Consider the following 14,864-nt stretch of genomic DNA (forward strand, 5'->3'; position numbering starts at 1 on the left):
CAATACAGACCAGACTGCCAGGAGAAAATGGCAGCTTCCACTATGGTGTGATGCCACCTCCACCCCCAAGTCTCCAGGGATGTCTCCACTTGAGATGGATTGGGGAGACTTGGGGTGGAGGAGGTTTGGACAGCGAGGGTGGGGATGCTTGGGGCGGGGGAGGGGAGGGCTTTCGCAGGGCCTGTTGAGCAGAGGGTGCGAAGGCACCCACTGCTCCACCAGCTGGGATGGGCTGCTGGGGGAGGTGGGGGGGGACTGGGGGCCCCCAGCAGAGGGAGCCAGGCTTGTTCCTGGGAGGGGGAGATGGAATGTCACTCAGCAATTGGCAGAAGGTTTGACATTGCAACATTTCATCGCTTAGGCAATTATAGGTCAGGATTTTTATGCACTGCCTTATTATTGTGTGCACTATTGAGTGTGGTACTTTGATACAAGAGCTTTTATGCCAAAGTGTGTTTTCACTTTCAGACTTCCAAAGGGATGTGGGGAGCAGGGCGAGGTCGGCACTCGGACCCAGGTGGGGCTTTCTGCAACAAAGACAGTCCGGCATGCTTTGTTCTGCGGCAGAGGAATATATAATCTGCATTACCCCATACGCCCCTACTTGCGGGACCGCATTACCCCATACGTCCCTACTTGGCCTCTGCGTTTAGCAGAGGCCAATCTGCTGGTGGTCCCCGGCCCCTCAATGATGCGGCTGGCCTCCACACAGGCCAGGACTTTCACAGCGCTGGCCCTGGCCTGGTGGAACACCCTTCCTCCAGCTGTCCGGGCCCTGCGGGACCTTGGTGAGTTCCGCAGGGCCTGTAAAACCGTGTTGTTCCACCAGGCCTTTGGAGTGCCCAGCCGCTGATATGGTGCCCCCCCCCCCACTGCTCTTTGCCCTAGCACTGGTACATCAGAGCCCCTCATATTGAGGGGCCTGCCGTCCCCCTTTTTGGGGTGGGTTGTAATTGAGGCTTGGACACCTTTTGTTTAAATGTTAATTGTTAGCCGCTGTTTTTATGTATTTTAAGATGTTTTATTGATGGAGCCTATGTATTGTGTTGTATTGGATTTGCTCCTGCTTAATGTTTTATACTATGTTGTTCACCGCCCGGAGCCCTTCGGGGATCGGGCGGTATAGAAATTGAAATAATAAATAAAATAATGTTGATGTGGAAGAGTATAGCAAGGGAAGGGCCTAGTTGGGAGGCTCCTCTGGCACAGCTGATGTCTGCCCTTGGTGGCAGAGCAGGGAGAAGCAGCCCTGCAGTCAGGAGATCTAGGCCAGGTCCGTGGTTAATGTTCAGCCGTCTGTTTCATGTTTTATATCAGACCTAGGATGCCAGAATCCGCAGCAGGTCTAGCCCAGGTTGTACACATGCTGGGTAAGCTGGGCAGAGACCTGCTGCTGTGAGGGACGGTGGGGGGAGGGGGGGTCAGCCCTTGTCCTGTTTCCTTTGTGTCTCCTGAATGTACTCTGTGCTGATCAGTATTTTCTACTGATGAAAAGAGACTTCCGGGGTCTCTGGATGACTCAAGAATGGTGCACCTGTCACATACCTCTTTCCCCAAAGTTGCCTGATGGGCACGGGACGGCAGCTGAGCCACACTGTGTATTTTCTTATTTATTTATAGCTCACCTTTCTCAGTTAGAACAATAGAACATGACATCTAATAAGCAATGTAACAGGACTGGGATTACAGAAACCTAAAACAAAACATGGGGTGTTAGACACAATACACTAAACAAATGCAAAAAATGGTATTACATAAGTTGAAAATAATGCAATGGAAGCAGGATAATGCACACAGACACATACATGCCATATAGACTGTGGTTTAGTCCACAATCTTGTTCCATTTATTGAAGCACCTTCTGGAACAATTCCATTATTACCTTTTAAAAAATGGCCTCCTGAACAGTTCTGCTGTGCAGTTTGTAGAATGCCAGGAGCGCGGGGGTCTCCCTGACCTCCCCAGGCCGGCTGTTCCACAAGGGAGAGGGTTTCAAGGCGTGCCCTGGAGGCTATGGGCTGTGCCCGTTTGCAAGGAGGCCCTGTGACAAGTGGAGCAATGCTTTGTCTGAAGTGCATCACATTTTCCACAGTGTGCGTCGCACGTTCAGTGTACGGTTAATTATGTAGCCTGTATTGTTTTGGCTAATATGTCCATTGTGATAAGAAGCTATATTTTCAGTTTTTATTTAAGACGCTCACAGCCTGATATCAGCAGCCTTTGGAGCGGCAGGCTCAGTGTCGTGTAGTACAATTCTTGCCTATTTATGTTTATCTTGAATAATATCTCTTGATCAGATTATACTTCAACACTGCTCAACAGTAACCTCAAATACAAATCTGTACTTTCAACATATAACTGGGCTAACCTCAAACACAAAAATGAACTTTCAACATAGAACACGTGTTTTCGGGCTGGAGATCTGTTCCCTTGGAGAAAACGGCCCCTTTGGACAGTGGGTCCCACGGCCCTGTACCCCACCGAGGTGCCTGTGTCCTCCCTGAGCTTGCCCTCAAATCTCCAGCAGTTTCCCAACCTGAATCTGGCAACCCTACACCTGCATCCCCTGTCGATGGTCAGGCAGGAATAGGCAGCCTTGAGACAGAGGAAGCCAGAGAAAGTTACTCAGGACCACAAGAGCCAACCTGTTCCGGCCACTGGCTGCTTTGGAATCCGGCTGGGCCAACCCCCTCCCCCATTGCTTTCCAAGAGCTCGATCCAGTTCCTTTTACAATAACCTTTGAAAGAAGTTATCTGAGACTCAGCAGCCTTTTGCATCAATATTATACTCCATCAAAGACCCTCTCCACCCTAACCCGTGGCCCCCCCAGGCTCCACTCCAAAAATTTCCAGATTTCCCAACCCAGAGCTGAGAGCCACGCCCATTCCTTGTCAGTTCCTTGTCTTTGTGCCTTTCTGGTTGTGGCACCAGTTTTGGAGAGCATGGTTCTGATGCTGGGAAACAAAAGTCTCCAGACAAATTATTGGTCTATTGAAATCAAACTTTATATTTGCAAACACAAGTTTGGGAAGCATGCACACACTGAATATTTATGTGCGTAGATGCCCCTCCCCTGAGTAAAACAAAGAAAGTTACTTTATAATACTCCATAATGCCCCATCCTTCTGCATTATAACCGTGGTAGAATTTGACTGGCAGTTTATAATTTAGGCAAATACTAGACATTCTTTGTGAACCAAAGAGCAACAGTGCCCCCCTTATCTTCTCCTGGAACTTACCGTATGCTTGCTGTAACTCTTCTGTAACCCTGACCTATGCCTCAAATTCCTTTGACTTTTAACACAGACGATTATATTACCTAGTTTTTACAAGTTAAATCAAACAAATGCTAATTTGTCTTCCAAAATAGCACAGACAATATTTCAGTAATTCAAAGATACTCCTGACAGTCCCACACTCAGGTCCCGTCATCTTCGTCCCCCAGCCACCAGTACGGGATGGGGGCCAGGACTGCCAGATCGAGGCTGGAAAAATTCTGGAAATTTGTGGATGTAGGAGAGGGGCCTCCGTGGGGTCTAATGCCACAGAGTCCACCCCCAAAGCATCCATTTCCTCCAGGTGAACTGAAGGTGAGCTGTAAGTCCAGGGGATCCCACCAGGTCCCACCTTGAGGGCCGGCATCCCTACTGGGGGGTGACCAGTCACTCCCGAGCGACCTTCTACCCACCCCTGTATTAGAGGAGGTTTGGAGAAGAGCGCCTGTGCTAGCCTGTAATGGGCGAGGTTGTGCTTGGAGCCTTTCAGGGCTGGTTTCTAATGTTCCAGCAACGGCTGCTTAAAAGCTGAAACTTTTTCTCAATTTCCCATTTTAACTGTATCTAAATTGAGTCTGGAGGCTCCTTCGGGACCAATAAAAAGGATGAGAGGAAAACAATTTAAGTTGCTTTGGTGAGAAGGGGGGGCGGGGGGATATAAATGAAGTAAGCACAGGATTTTGTGGGACAGGATAATGCACATGAAGCTTTTTGAGTACCTAGGAAAATAACTGCAGAGGATTGCTAGCCACCCTGTCATGGATAGCCACCCTGTCATGGATTGCTAGCCACCCTGTCATGCGAGTAGCAGAGAGCTGGACTAGATGGACTCTGGTCTGATCCAGCTGGCTTGTTCTTATGATACTTGTGGGGAATCTTGGGCCAGGCACACACTCTTAGTCTAACCTGCCCCACACAGTTGTTTTGTGAGGATAACATGGAGGGAAGGAGAATAATTAAGTTGCTTTGAGTGCCCACTGGGGAGAAAGGCAGAACATAAATTAAGTAAATAAATAGATGAGTCATGAATACGGGTGTGCCCTTGGTATATCAAATTGGTCTGCCAGACTGCTCAGAAGAAAATGAACAACAATTTTACCCAAGCTATTAATTTAAACTGATTATTCAAGCCACCTTTTCTGTTAGTCATATCCTGTTCCTTGTATTCCTTGGTAACACAGTATGTGGAACACTTCTGCATTCTAGGACTGCCACTCCAAAGCATGTGAAAGGTATTTCTTGTCCTAGAATAGCTTGTCCCCAATTTAAATGTGCATATCCTTACGAGCCAGGGCTGTGTTTTATTAAACAAGCTTGCAATCTCACCTAAATTAACCCTTCTAACTGTCCCCAAGCACCTAATGCACAGGACTACTGGTTGTTTGGCAGCCCTATGCATATCCTGTTCATGTATACTTGGACCCCCAGGCTATTTTGGGTTAATCAACTCTACCAAACATGGGTCCGTCCTATGAGAAGAAGAGTGTGGATGTATACCCACTCTTCTCTCCTGTAAGGAGACTCAAGGGAACTTGCAAACTCCTTCCCCTTCCTCTCCCCACAACAGACACCTTGTGATGTTGAGAGAATTCTGAGAGAACTGTGACTAGCCCAAGGTCACCCAGCAGGAATGTAGAGAATGTAGGAGTGCGGAAACACATCTGGTTAACCAGATAAGCCTCCGCCACTAAGGTGGAGGAGTGAGGAATCAAACCTGGTTCTCCAGATTAGAGTTCACCTGCTCTTAACCATGATACCACATTGGTGTCAGGATTCCATTTCTACAGGGGGAGGGAAGCTGTGGGGATGAGCTGTGCTTTTTCCTTCACAGGTGCTTATCTGTTTCTTGGCCTTGGAGCTCTGTGGTTGGAAGTCTCAGGCCGGACTTTCTACTGTCGCTTTGGTTCACATGGGGGTGGATGGGGGGTGGGGGATTGCTGCAATAGATTACCAACTGTTTTGGAACCTTCTCTCCAGAACTGCCTTTTGCTGTTACTCTCAATGTCGTCAATTAAATCCTTGAACCCATCAAGTGAGTTATTGTCTGAACGTGGAGTTTCAGAGCTGGCTATTAGGTCACCACTACACATTTTCGGGAGGAGATACCTCCACTGCTTTACAATACACATTAGTGTTTAGATTTTTACATGGATTCTATGTGAGCCTTTATGTATTAGATCAATATCAGTTATTTTCCATGTTAATTTCTGAGTGCCCAAGTTGGGTTACAGCTGTGGCAGGGATGGGGTGGGAGATAAATACAAGAAAATTATGAATCTCAACACAGTGACAAATATATTGGGGATGAAATGCTAGCTCCAAAGGCCAGCTGTGGTTATTGAGTGATCTCCGTATGTTGTGCCTTGGTGGTGGTGCTGGAAAGCACTGTCAGTTTGCAGCCGACTTGTGGTTTTCAAGGCAAGTGAGAAGAAGAGGTAGTTTGTCATTGCTGGCTTCTGCATAGTGGCTCTTGGCTTCCTTCTTGGTCTGCAGTCCAAATACAACTCAAATACTGCTTAGTTTCCGAGATCAGATGAGATCAGGCTAGTCTGGCCTTCCACAGTCATAATTCCAGAGAGGCCTGTTGTAGCAGAACTTAAAGGGCCATAAAATGCAGGCACCACCTACAACAGGTCTCCTTAGCCAGGACAGGTGTTAGTTACCTTGGCAAAGCCAGGCAGTGTGCCAGTGACTGTTCCCGAGTCTGTTCTTGTCTTGATCCATTTGAATCCTACCTAATTAAATGTCATCCTCCAGTTCCTGCATTTCATTGCCCTTTAACTTCTGTGTATAATTTTGTTCATTACCTGGTATAATATTTAGCACTTCATCCCCTTTACTCTCCTGATGATACCACCCAGGTTTGGTTCAGGGGGACCAAAGTTATGGACCCCATCCCCCGTTGTTTCCAATGGGAGCTAATATGAGATGGGGGCTGCACCTTTGAGAGTCCATCACTTTGGACCCCCTGAACCAAACCTCACTAAACCTGAGTGGTATCATCAGGATAGTCTCCTAAAGATACCCTGACATTTTGATGCTGCTAGCCTAAAAACTGCGCCCCCTGCAGGCCGAAAACTGAAAAAACACTAAAAAGTACAAAAGAAAAGAAAAGGAAATGGGGGCCAGCAAAGCTCAGATTCTGCACCGGGCTCCATTTCCCCCGCGACGCCTCTGCCGAAGGGCCGGGGGGGGGGGGTCTTCCCCCCTCTCTTCCCTGGAAGAACCGAGTTGTTTTCTGAGGAGGTTTCTGGCTTCGTGGTTTCAGCGCTGGAGCCCCTGCCTGGGAAAGGCAGCCCTCGGCCAGAGAGGGCATCGCCCCGCCTGTCAGCAGCAGCCAGTCCGGGCGGCGGAGGCGCCGCCACCACCTGCCTCTGACGGAGAACGGGCGCGCGCCCACCTGCTCACAGCGCCGGCTGGCTCGCTCTCAGGCGACACACGTGGCCCAGCCAGGCGCGCCTCTGGCCCAGAGGGAAACCCCGCCGCTCACTGCGCAGGCGCCGGGAGCCCTTGGGAGGGCGGCATATTAAAGCGCACGAAGGAGTACATAGATACAAATAAGCTACGCACAGACCGGCGCTATTTAAACCCGCCGCCGCCGCCCGTCACGTGCCCTTTCCCAAGGCTCTTCCGGACCCCTCGCGCCGCCGCCGCCTGTTTATGACCATCATCCGGGGACTCCGCAGCGCCCCGCCCCCCCCCTCCGCCGCAGCTCTCGCGGGAAAGAGCGCGCCCGACCCCGCTCACCGCCAGGGGGCGCCGCTGCCGCCGCGCGCCCACCTCCGCCCCCTCGTCTCGCTTTCCTCGGGGCTCGAGAGGGGAGCGATGGCGGCGGCGACCTCAGGAGGCGGCGGCGGGGAGCGGAGCAGCACCCGGGACCGCCTTTTGGCCGCGCTGGAGGACCTGGAGCTGCTGGCCAGGTGGGCTCGCTCGCTCGCTCGCTCCTCCGGGCGCCCCGGCGGGCGGGCGGGCGGTTTCTGCGCACGCGCAACGCTGAGCTCTCGCCGGGGCTGGCGTGGCGAAGGCAGAAGCAGCCCGTGGGCGCTGCCGCCGCTCTTTCCGGGCCCGGGCGGGGGGGGGCACCCTGTGACCGAGCCCCCGCCCCCCGCCCGGCCGCCCTTCGTCCCCCCGAGAACGGAACTCTCTGGGCGTGTCGCGCTCCAGGCCCCGCCGGGAGGTTGGCAAGCCTGGCCCCCTCCGGGGGCTGGCCGCGGGACTGGAGGGGGGGGGGGCCGGCGCGGCCCGAGGGGGCGACGGCGAGGCTGCCTTGGCGCCGGGGCGGTTTTTGCTCCCGGGCGCTGAGCTGGGGGGAGCCGGGAGGGTCCCTCGCGGGGATTCCGCGCGGTCCAGTTGACGCTGCGCCCGGCCAGAGGTCAGCTAATGGCTGCAGCGCGGACAGAGGTTATCCTGCAGGTCTCCCCGCGCGCGCGCGCAGATGCAGTTGTACGCCCTGGGATCGCTAGAAGCAGCCCGCAGACGTAGCTAGCCAGTTAGTACGTAATTTGTTGCTTTAATTCCAAGTTGTTGTTGTTGTTATTATTTATTAGTTTTGTATACCGCCTTCCCCTGGAGGGCTCTGGGCGGTGCACAACATATTGATACGTAGAAGTAGAGCACAGTTTAAAGCATAACAAAATACAACTATGAGATATTTCCACCCCCACAGTCACCCCCATCTTACACTTGTGTTCTTTTACTGTCTCTGGAAACTGAAACCATTGGGGGAGTTTGTCAGACCTTGTCAGCCATACAAGAGTATTCAGCCTCAGGAATGTGCAGCTCTCCCTTGTGTCTTGGATACTGTTAGGCAGAATTCCACTGGGTTGTGGAGCTTCTGTTTATTTCGGAGAACTGACCCCCTTTCCTGGTCCTGTACTTTGCTTCAGGGAGCTGATTGAAATACTGGCCATTTCAAGGAACCAGAAACTTGCACAGTCTGGGGAAGAGGCCCAGGTAAGCAAACTGCTTAAAAATCTGAAAGGAGATATTATGTCTGTTCAGTCTGTAATCCTTCACTAGGCATGCGGACCAGATCTTAAAGTATCAGCAGCTGATTGATATCCCTATACAGCTTTCATAAGAACATAAGAACAAACCAGCTGGATCAGACCAGAGACCATCTAGTCCAGCTCTCTGCTACTCACAGTGGCCCACGAGGTGCCTTTGGGAGCTCACCTGCAGGAGGTGAAAGCAATGGCCTTCTGCTGCTGCTGCTCCTGAGCACCTGGTCTGTTAAGGTATTTGCAATCTCAGATCAAGGAGGATCAAGATTGGTAGCCATAGATCGACTTCTCCTCCATAAATCTGGCCAAGCCCTTTTTAAAGCTATCCATTTTGCTACATTGAATTGCATTTGCCATTTCTTAGCCCAATCACCTAATTTATTAAGGTCTGCTTGGAGCTCTTCGCAATCCTTTGTGGTTCTCACCACCCTACATAATTTGGTATCATCCGCAAACTTGGCCACCACACTACCCACCCCTACTTCCAGGTCATTTATGAATAGGTTAAAGAGCACTGGTCCCAAAACGGATCCTTGGGGGACACCACTCCTTCTCTGTACTTTTTCTATCTCTTCGATATCCTTTTTGAGATGTGGCGACCAGAACTGAACACAGGACTCCAAGTGCGGTAGCACCACAGCTTTATATAAGGGCATGACAATCCTTGCAGTTTTATTATCAACTCTTTTCCTAATTATACCCAGCATAGAGTTTGCCTTTTTCACAGCTGCCATGCATTGAGTTGACATTCCCCTGGAACTATCAACTAAGACACCCAAATCCTTTTCCTGGTCTGTGCCTGATAGCACTGATCCTTGTATGTGAAGTTTGGATTTTTTACCTCTATGTGCATCACTTTGCATTTTTCTACATTGAATTGCATTTGCCATTTCTTAGCCCAATCACCTAATTTATTAAGGTCCTCTTGGAGCTCTTCACAATCCTTTGTGGTTCTCACCACCCTACATAATTTGGTATCATCCGCAAACTTGGCCACCACACTACCCACCCCTACTTCCAGGTCATTTATGAATAGGTTAAAGATCACTGGTCCCAACACGGATCCTTGGGGGACACCACTCCCTACATCTCTCCATTGTGAGAACTTCCCATTTATACGCACCCTTTGTTTCTGTTCCTCAACCACTTTTTAATCCATAGGAGGTCTTCCCCTCTTATGCCTTCATTGCTGAGTTTTCTCAACAGTCTCTGGTGAGGAACTTTGTCAAAAGCCTTTTGGAAATCCAAGTAGACAATGTCCACTGGTTCCCCCTCATCCACATGCCTGTTTACGCTCTCAAAGAACTCTAGTAAGTTTGTAAGACAGGACTTGCCTCTGCAAAAGCCATGCTGGCTCTTCCTCAGCAGGTCTTGCTTTTCAGTTCCTGCTAATCTGTTAAAATGGCCAATGTGATCATTTGTTTTGGGGGCAGATCCTGGAGCTGCTGATTCAGAGAGATCAAGAGTTCCAGGAATTGATGAAACTGGGTCTGGAACAAGGGAAGATTCACCGGGAGATGCAGCTTTTGGAAGAAGTGGTGGGGAAGAGGGACAGCGACATCCAGCAGCTTCAGAAGCAACTGAAGGAAGCGGAGCACATATTGGTGAGTCCATCAGTGACGCTGCTACCATCCAGGGTGCTTGCAGACATTCACACTCCTGAGTCAGGCATGCTAAGGTGATAAACAGTCACTGGAGAGAAAGGCAGGCTTATAAATGCTTTAAATAGGTGCCTTAATATTCTGTGAGTTCCCTGTAAGGGAGTTCACATGTGTCCATTACAGTTGATTATGTCACAACTTGCCTTTGTAAAATGTTCACCCCAAATGAGTCTTTCCCTGGCATCTGGAGTTCTGTCTCAAACCTTTCTTTGAATCTCGTGAGAGATTTCTTCAAATTTTCAGTGCCTGCTCCCTTTCCCAACTCCCTTTCTGCAGGTTACTGTTTAGTCCCATTTCTTCATGTCTTGTACCTGCACTGAGGGTTGGCTCCCATGCGCCTGCCTCCCGTGCGCCTGTGCTGAACGAAAGTTTCCTTTACCTGGTCTTCTTATCCTTTAGATAGTGGGGTGAAGCTGGGGCAGAAGAATCGCTGAATAAATAGGTGCTATTACAGCAGCACCATTTCATTGCTACTGTTAAATATTCCTCCAGCCCTGAGGCTAGAAATACTCTTTGTCAACAAGTGGATGATGACTTCTTAAAGCCCCAGTCCAATTTCTTGGCTTTTCAGGCAGAAGTTTTAATTCAGTTATGATGACCAGAAACCTGGAAATGTTCTCTGAATTGCAAATTGATTTTTAGAATCTAAATCTGTTTGTTTACCAGAAATATTGTTTCATAATTAGGCCACAGCTGTTTATCAAGCAAAAGAAAAACTGAAGTCAATAGAAAAGGCAAGGAAGGGTGAGTATTTCTGTTTCATGAATTTTCATGAAATGGGGGGGGGGTGCCTCCTGGGTGGAAGATTTGCTCTATAGATTAGCTAATTTTATTATTATTATTTATATCCCACCCTATTCCCGAATGGGATGATAAGAGAACTAATATTTAAATGGCCACCAGTGAGACAGGGACTTATTTCTTGATCAGTGCTTTTGACTATTTCTTGAACTGTCATATGACTCAGTCATGAAGGAGCTGCTGCCGTCACAAGTCTTTCGGCTTCAGCCCAAACTCTAGAGAATATTTTCCCACTGGCTTTTTTTTAATTTACTGAAGTAACTGCTAGAAGGCGAGGTAAAGTGTTTTCTTTTTCATCACATCTGAATGGTGTGGCTTAAGGGGAACAATATATTTTAGAAAGTGTATTTTCCTCTTCAGTTTCTCCACTTCTTTTATGTATTAGAAACATCTGAAGTCAACAGTCCATGCTTGCACAGGTTTTCTTAGAAGCAGGACCCTTTGGAGGGGGTGGGGGGTGGGGCTTACTTCCAAGTATGTGTGCCCAGGATTGCATGGCATCAGCCATAGTATTCTTCTTAAAAGATATTTTCAGACAGGTATGTATGAAACTCAACCGTTTGTAAAATGGGTGGGGTGTAGAATGCATCACTTCAGGGGGAATGTTCCTTCTTGGGGTCCAGCCAGTCTCGAACCTAGTTTCTTTCTTCCCTTCGGTTTAATGGTCTTTGGATGGAATGAGAGCTTGCTCTGGATCCATGGTATACGCGTACCATACGCACACAGACACTTCCTTATTTTGGGTGGGGTTACTCTTTTGTGGGCCTGAGTTGAATTTTTCATCATGCTTGTCCCTGTGTCTTTTGGTGAACTCCTCCATTGCATTTTTCTACGTAGTTGTGTGTGCTGTTTACTTCTATTGAAAGTCAGTCATGCACAAGAGCTGCCCTGCTGGATTAGACCAGTATCCCAGCACATTCAGGGGCCAAGAAAGAGTGAACGGAGGCCAGTGCCTTCCGGACGTTGCCTGCTAGCTCCAGCACTACTCTTTAGAAGTTTGCTGTCTGAATGGGTAGCTGCCAATAGACCCCTCTGTATCTCTTTTTTAAGCCATTTATGTGCATGGCTTCCCCAACATCCACTGGCACTGAATTCTACAGCTGAAATACTCATTCAGCAAAGAAGCACTTTAGTGTACCGTTTAAGGCTTCAGAGGATCATCATGATGCCAGTCACAGATGCAGGCAAAATATCAGGAGAGAATGCTACTGGAACATGGCCATACAGCCCAGAAATCCCACAATACCCCAAAGAAGTACTTCCTTTGTCTGGCCTCAGTTTGTCTGGCCCATCAGCTTCGTTAGGTGCCTCTAAGGTCTGATGTTAGGCTTTCTCTACTGTATGCGTACTTTTTAATAAACCTCTATTGTATACCTTCCCGTGGATGGCTTTCCCATGGAAGCCTTTCAGGCAACCTCCTGCCAGGAGGCCATTGCACTGAAAAATGTAGTGGTTCACAAAGACAGGCTTGCCAGAATGGTGGCTCACAGGATTAGGATGTTACGTTCAAGAATCGCTGCACAAGAGAGGAGGGGGAATCAGAGCAAAGCCCTGCGACATCTGTGCTCTTTCGTCACTCATCCCCTGAGACAGTGGTCTGCGCTGGAGCATGTGTGTGGCAAAGCTGGTACGTATAACAGTGTCATCTTTTTTCACCCCCAGGGTCTGTTTCCTCGGAAGAAATAATTAAATACGCTCACAGAATTAGTGCCAGTAATGCGGTCTGTGCTCCTCTGACGTGGGTGCCAGGTAAAGAATAATTTTCACACATCAGTCTTATTTTCTCTGTAGATTGGATATGTAAATGTTTCTTAACTGTTACAGAAAGGTTGCCGCGTTACTGTCTTCAGGGCATGACTGCCATAGGTGAGGAGGGTTTCGATTGTGCTGTTGCAATGCAGGGTTGTTGTTTTTTCATATGTGACCATATATTTTTAAGGGGACCCGCGAAGGCCATACCCAACAGATTTGGAGATGAGAAGTGGTATCCTCGGTCAGATGAACAATCCATCAGCAAATGGAGTCAACGGTCACTTACCAGGGGACGCGCTTGCAGCGGGTAGATTACCAGGTAATGGGAAACCAGGGGAAACACCAGCTGCTCCAGTCCTTGATAGCTCTTGAAGAATGGAATGAGTGCTGCCCAAACCCTTGAAGAGCAGTTTGCAGAACAGGGGCATGTAGACCTTTGGTCTGTGTAGCACCTGGGGCCCACGCAAAGAGCCTGGAGCCGGTTTTCAGAGAGCCTCGTCTGCTGTCGCCTGGTCATTCCAGTCCAGGCATTGGCCCAGCAGGGAGATTGGCCCAAACTTCAAGCCACAGCGTGGCCATTGGGATGGCTTCTTAAGCTCTTGTGCTGTTGCAACCATTTGCATCTCCACGGGTGTTTTCCCTTCCTGGCATTCGGTACCAAATCATGGCGAGCAAATCAGTTTGGTTTGCCTTTGCCAGCCTCCCCGTCCCCCTGACCTTCCTTGGAGGTCTCCCAGACAAATACTTGCGTGGATCGAGGCTGAGCGTGGGCGACTGGCCTGATGTCACCCAGCCACGCTGGCCACGTTAGCAGAAACGTCAGGGCAATGTCATGCTGACCACAGCTACGTTCGAAACGGAGGGGGAAATATCTGCAAGAGTTGCAGGGGGGCAGTGTTCTTGGCAAGCCCCTGGCGTGGTGGTTAAGAGCAGGGGCACTCTAATCTGGAGAACTGGGTTTGATTCCCTGCTCTGCCACTTGAGCTGTGGAGGCTTTGATTAGCCTGTGCACTCCAACGCACGCCAGCTGGGTGACCTTGGGAGCTCTCTCAGCCCCACCCACCTCACAGGGTGTTTGTAGTGGGGGGGAGGGCAAGGAGATTGTAAGCCCCTTTGAGTCTCCTACAGGAGAGAAAGCGGGGGTTATAAATACAAACTCTTCTTCTCCCTCATGCTATCAGATAGTGGGTTTTGATTCTTGCTGTAAATTGTTCAATAAAACGTCTCGTTTAGATTAAATATTCAGGATGTGATCCAGCATAAGCAAATCTGAGATAGTTCCCACTTACTGTAATGTGAAAGTTATGCAGAACTTTAACTCCCTTCCTTTGACATCAAAGGGACCTGGCTGTGCTGAGCTTTTGCCAGCTGGGGTCAGCGTGATTCTGAGGGTGCCTTGCTGGAGCCAAAGTCCCGTGTTACTCAGTGAAACGAAGCACGCCAAGAATTGCCCTGCAGGTCAGCCACGGGCCTGTCTGAAAGCCACCCTGTGCTCTCTTTCCCCCTCAGATGTCCTGGCGCCTCAGTACCCCTGGCAGTCGACCGACATGTCCATGAATATGCTGCCTCCGAATCACAGCAATGACTTCATGCTGGAACCTCCAGGGCATAATAAGGAGAATGAGGATGATGTGGAGGTGATGTCCACAGACTCCTCAAGCAGCAGCAGTGACTCCGATTAGGAATGTGGCGTCTGGTTTTTGGACTAGCAGAGCAGGTTGTGACTAGAGCCACAGGAGGTTGTTTGCTCTGCTGCTGACGGGGGCGGCACGAGCCAGAGAGAGGCAGCAAGAACAGTGATGGTTTCTCATGGGTATTTCAACAAGTCCTCATGAAAGATGCCCTGATCACGGTTGGTGTTTTAGCAGCAGAGAGAACTGGGCACATTTATCTTGTTGTACATTTATAAAAGCGCTGGAAAATGAACTGTAAGGAGAATCAACTGGAAGCTACAGTGAATAAATGACCATTAAGTTTTCTTTGATAACATGAAATATTAAAGTTGCTAAAGTTTGCTGTAAGAACATAAGAACAAGCCAGCTGGATCAGACCAGAGTCCATCTAGTCCAGCACTCTGCTACTCGCAGTGGCCCACCAGGTGCCTTTGGGAGCTCACATGTAGGATGTGAAAGCAATGGCCTTCTGCGGCTGTTGCTCCCGATCACCTGGTCTATTAAGGCATTTGCAATCTCAGATCAAAGAGGATCAAGATTGGTAGCCATAGATCGACTTCTCCTCCATCAATCTGTCCAAGCCCCTTTTAAAGCTATCCAGGTTAGTGGCCATCACCACCTCCTGTGGCAGCATATTCCAAACACCAATCACACGTTGCGTGAAGAAGTGTTTCCTTTTATTAGGTCCTAATTCTTCC

General features: G+C 49.3%; 1 protein-coding gene across 1 annotated transcript; it reads left to right on the top strand.

Annotated features, from left to right (window-relative positions):
- The first annotated feature begins 6,921 nt into the window (after nt 1–6,921).
- MED4 (mediator complex subunit 4) lies at nt 6,922–14,477 on the top strand. Its single transcript, XM_048502619.1, has 7 exons — nt 6,922–7,196; nt 8,163–8,229; nt 9,713–9,883; nt 10,627–10,684; nt 12,404–12,490; nt 12,681–12,812; nt 14,003–14,477. Exons 1-7 carry the CDS (start codon nt 6,937–6,939, stop codon nt 14,173–14,175), a joined length of 948 nt encoding a protein of 315 aa, XP_048358576.1. The 5' UTR covers nt 6,922–6,936; the 3' UTR covers nt 14,176–14,477.
- Nucleotides 14,478–14,864: the final 387 nt, after the last annotated feature.

The sequence above is a fragment of the Sphaerodactylus townsendi genome, linkage group LG01, assembly GCF_021028975.2.
Source record: "Sphaerodactylus townsendi isolate TG3544 linkage group LG01, MPM_Stown_v2.3, whole genome shotgun sequence".
Taxonomy (NCBI): domain Eukaryota; kingdom Metazoa; phylum Chordata; class Lepidosauria; order Squamata; family Sphaerodactylidae; genus Sphaerodactylus; species Sphaerodactylus townsendi.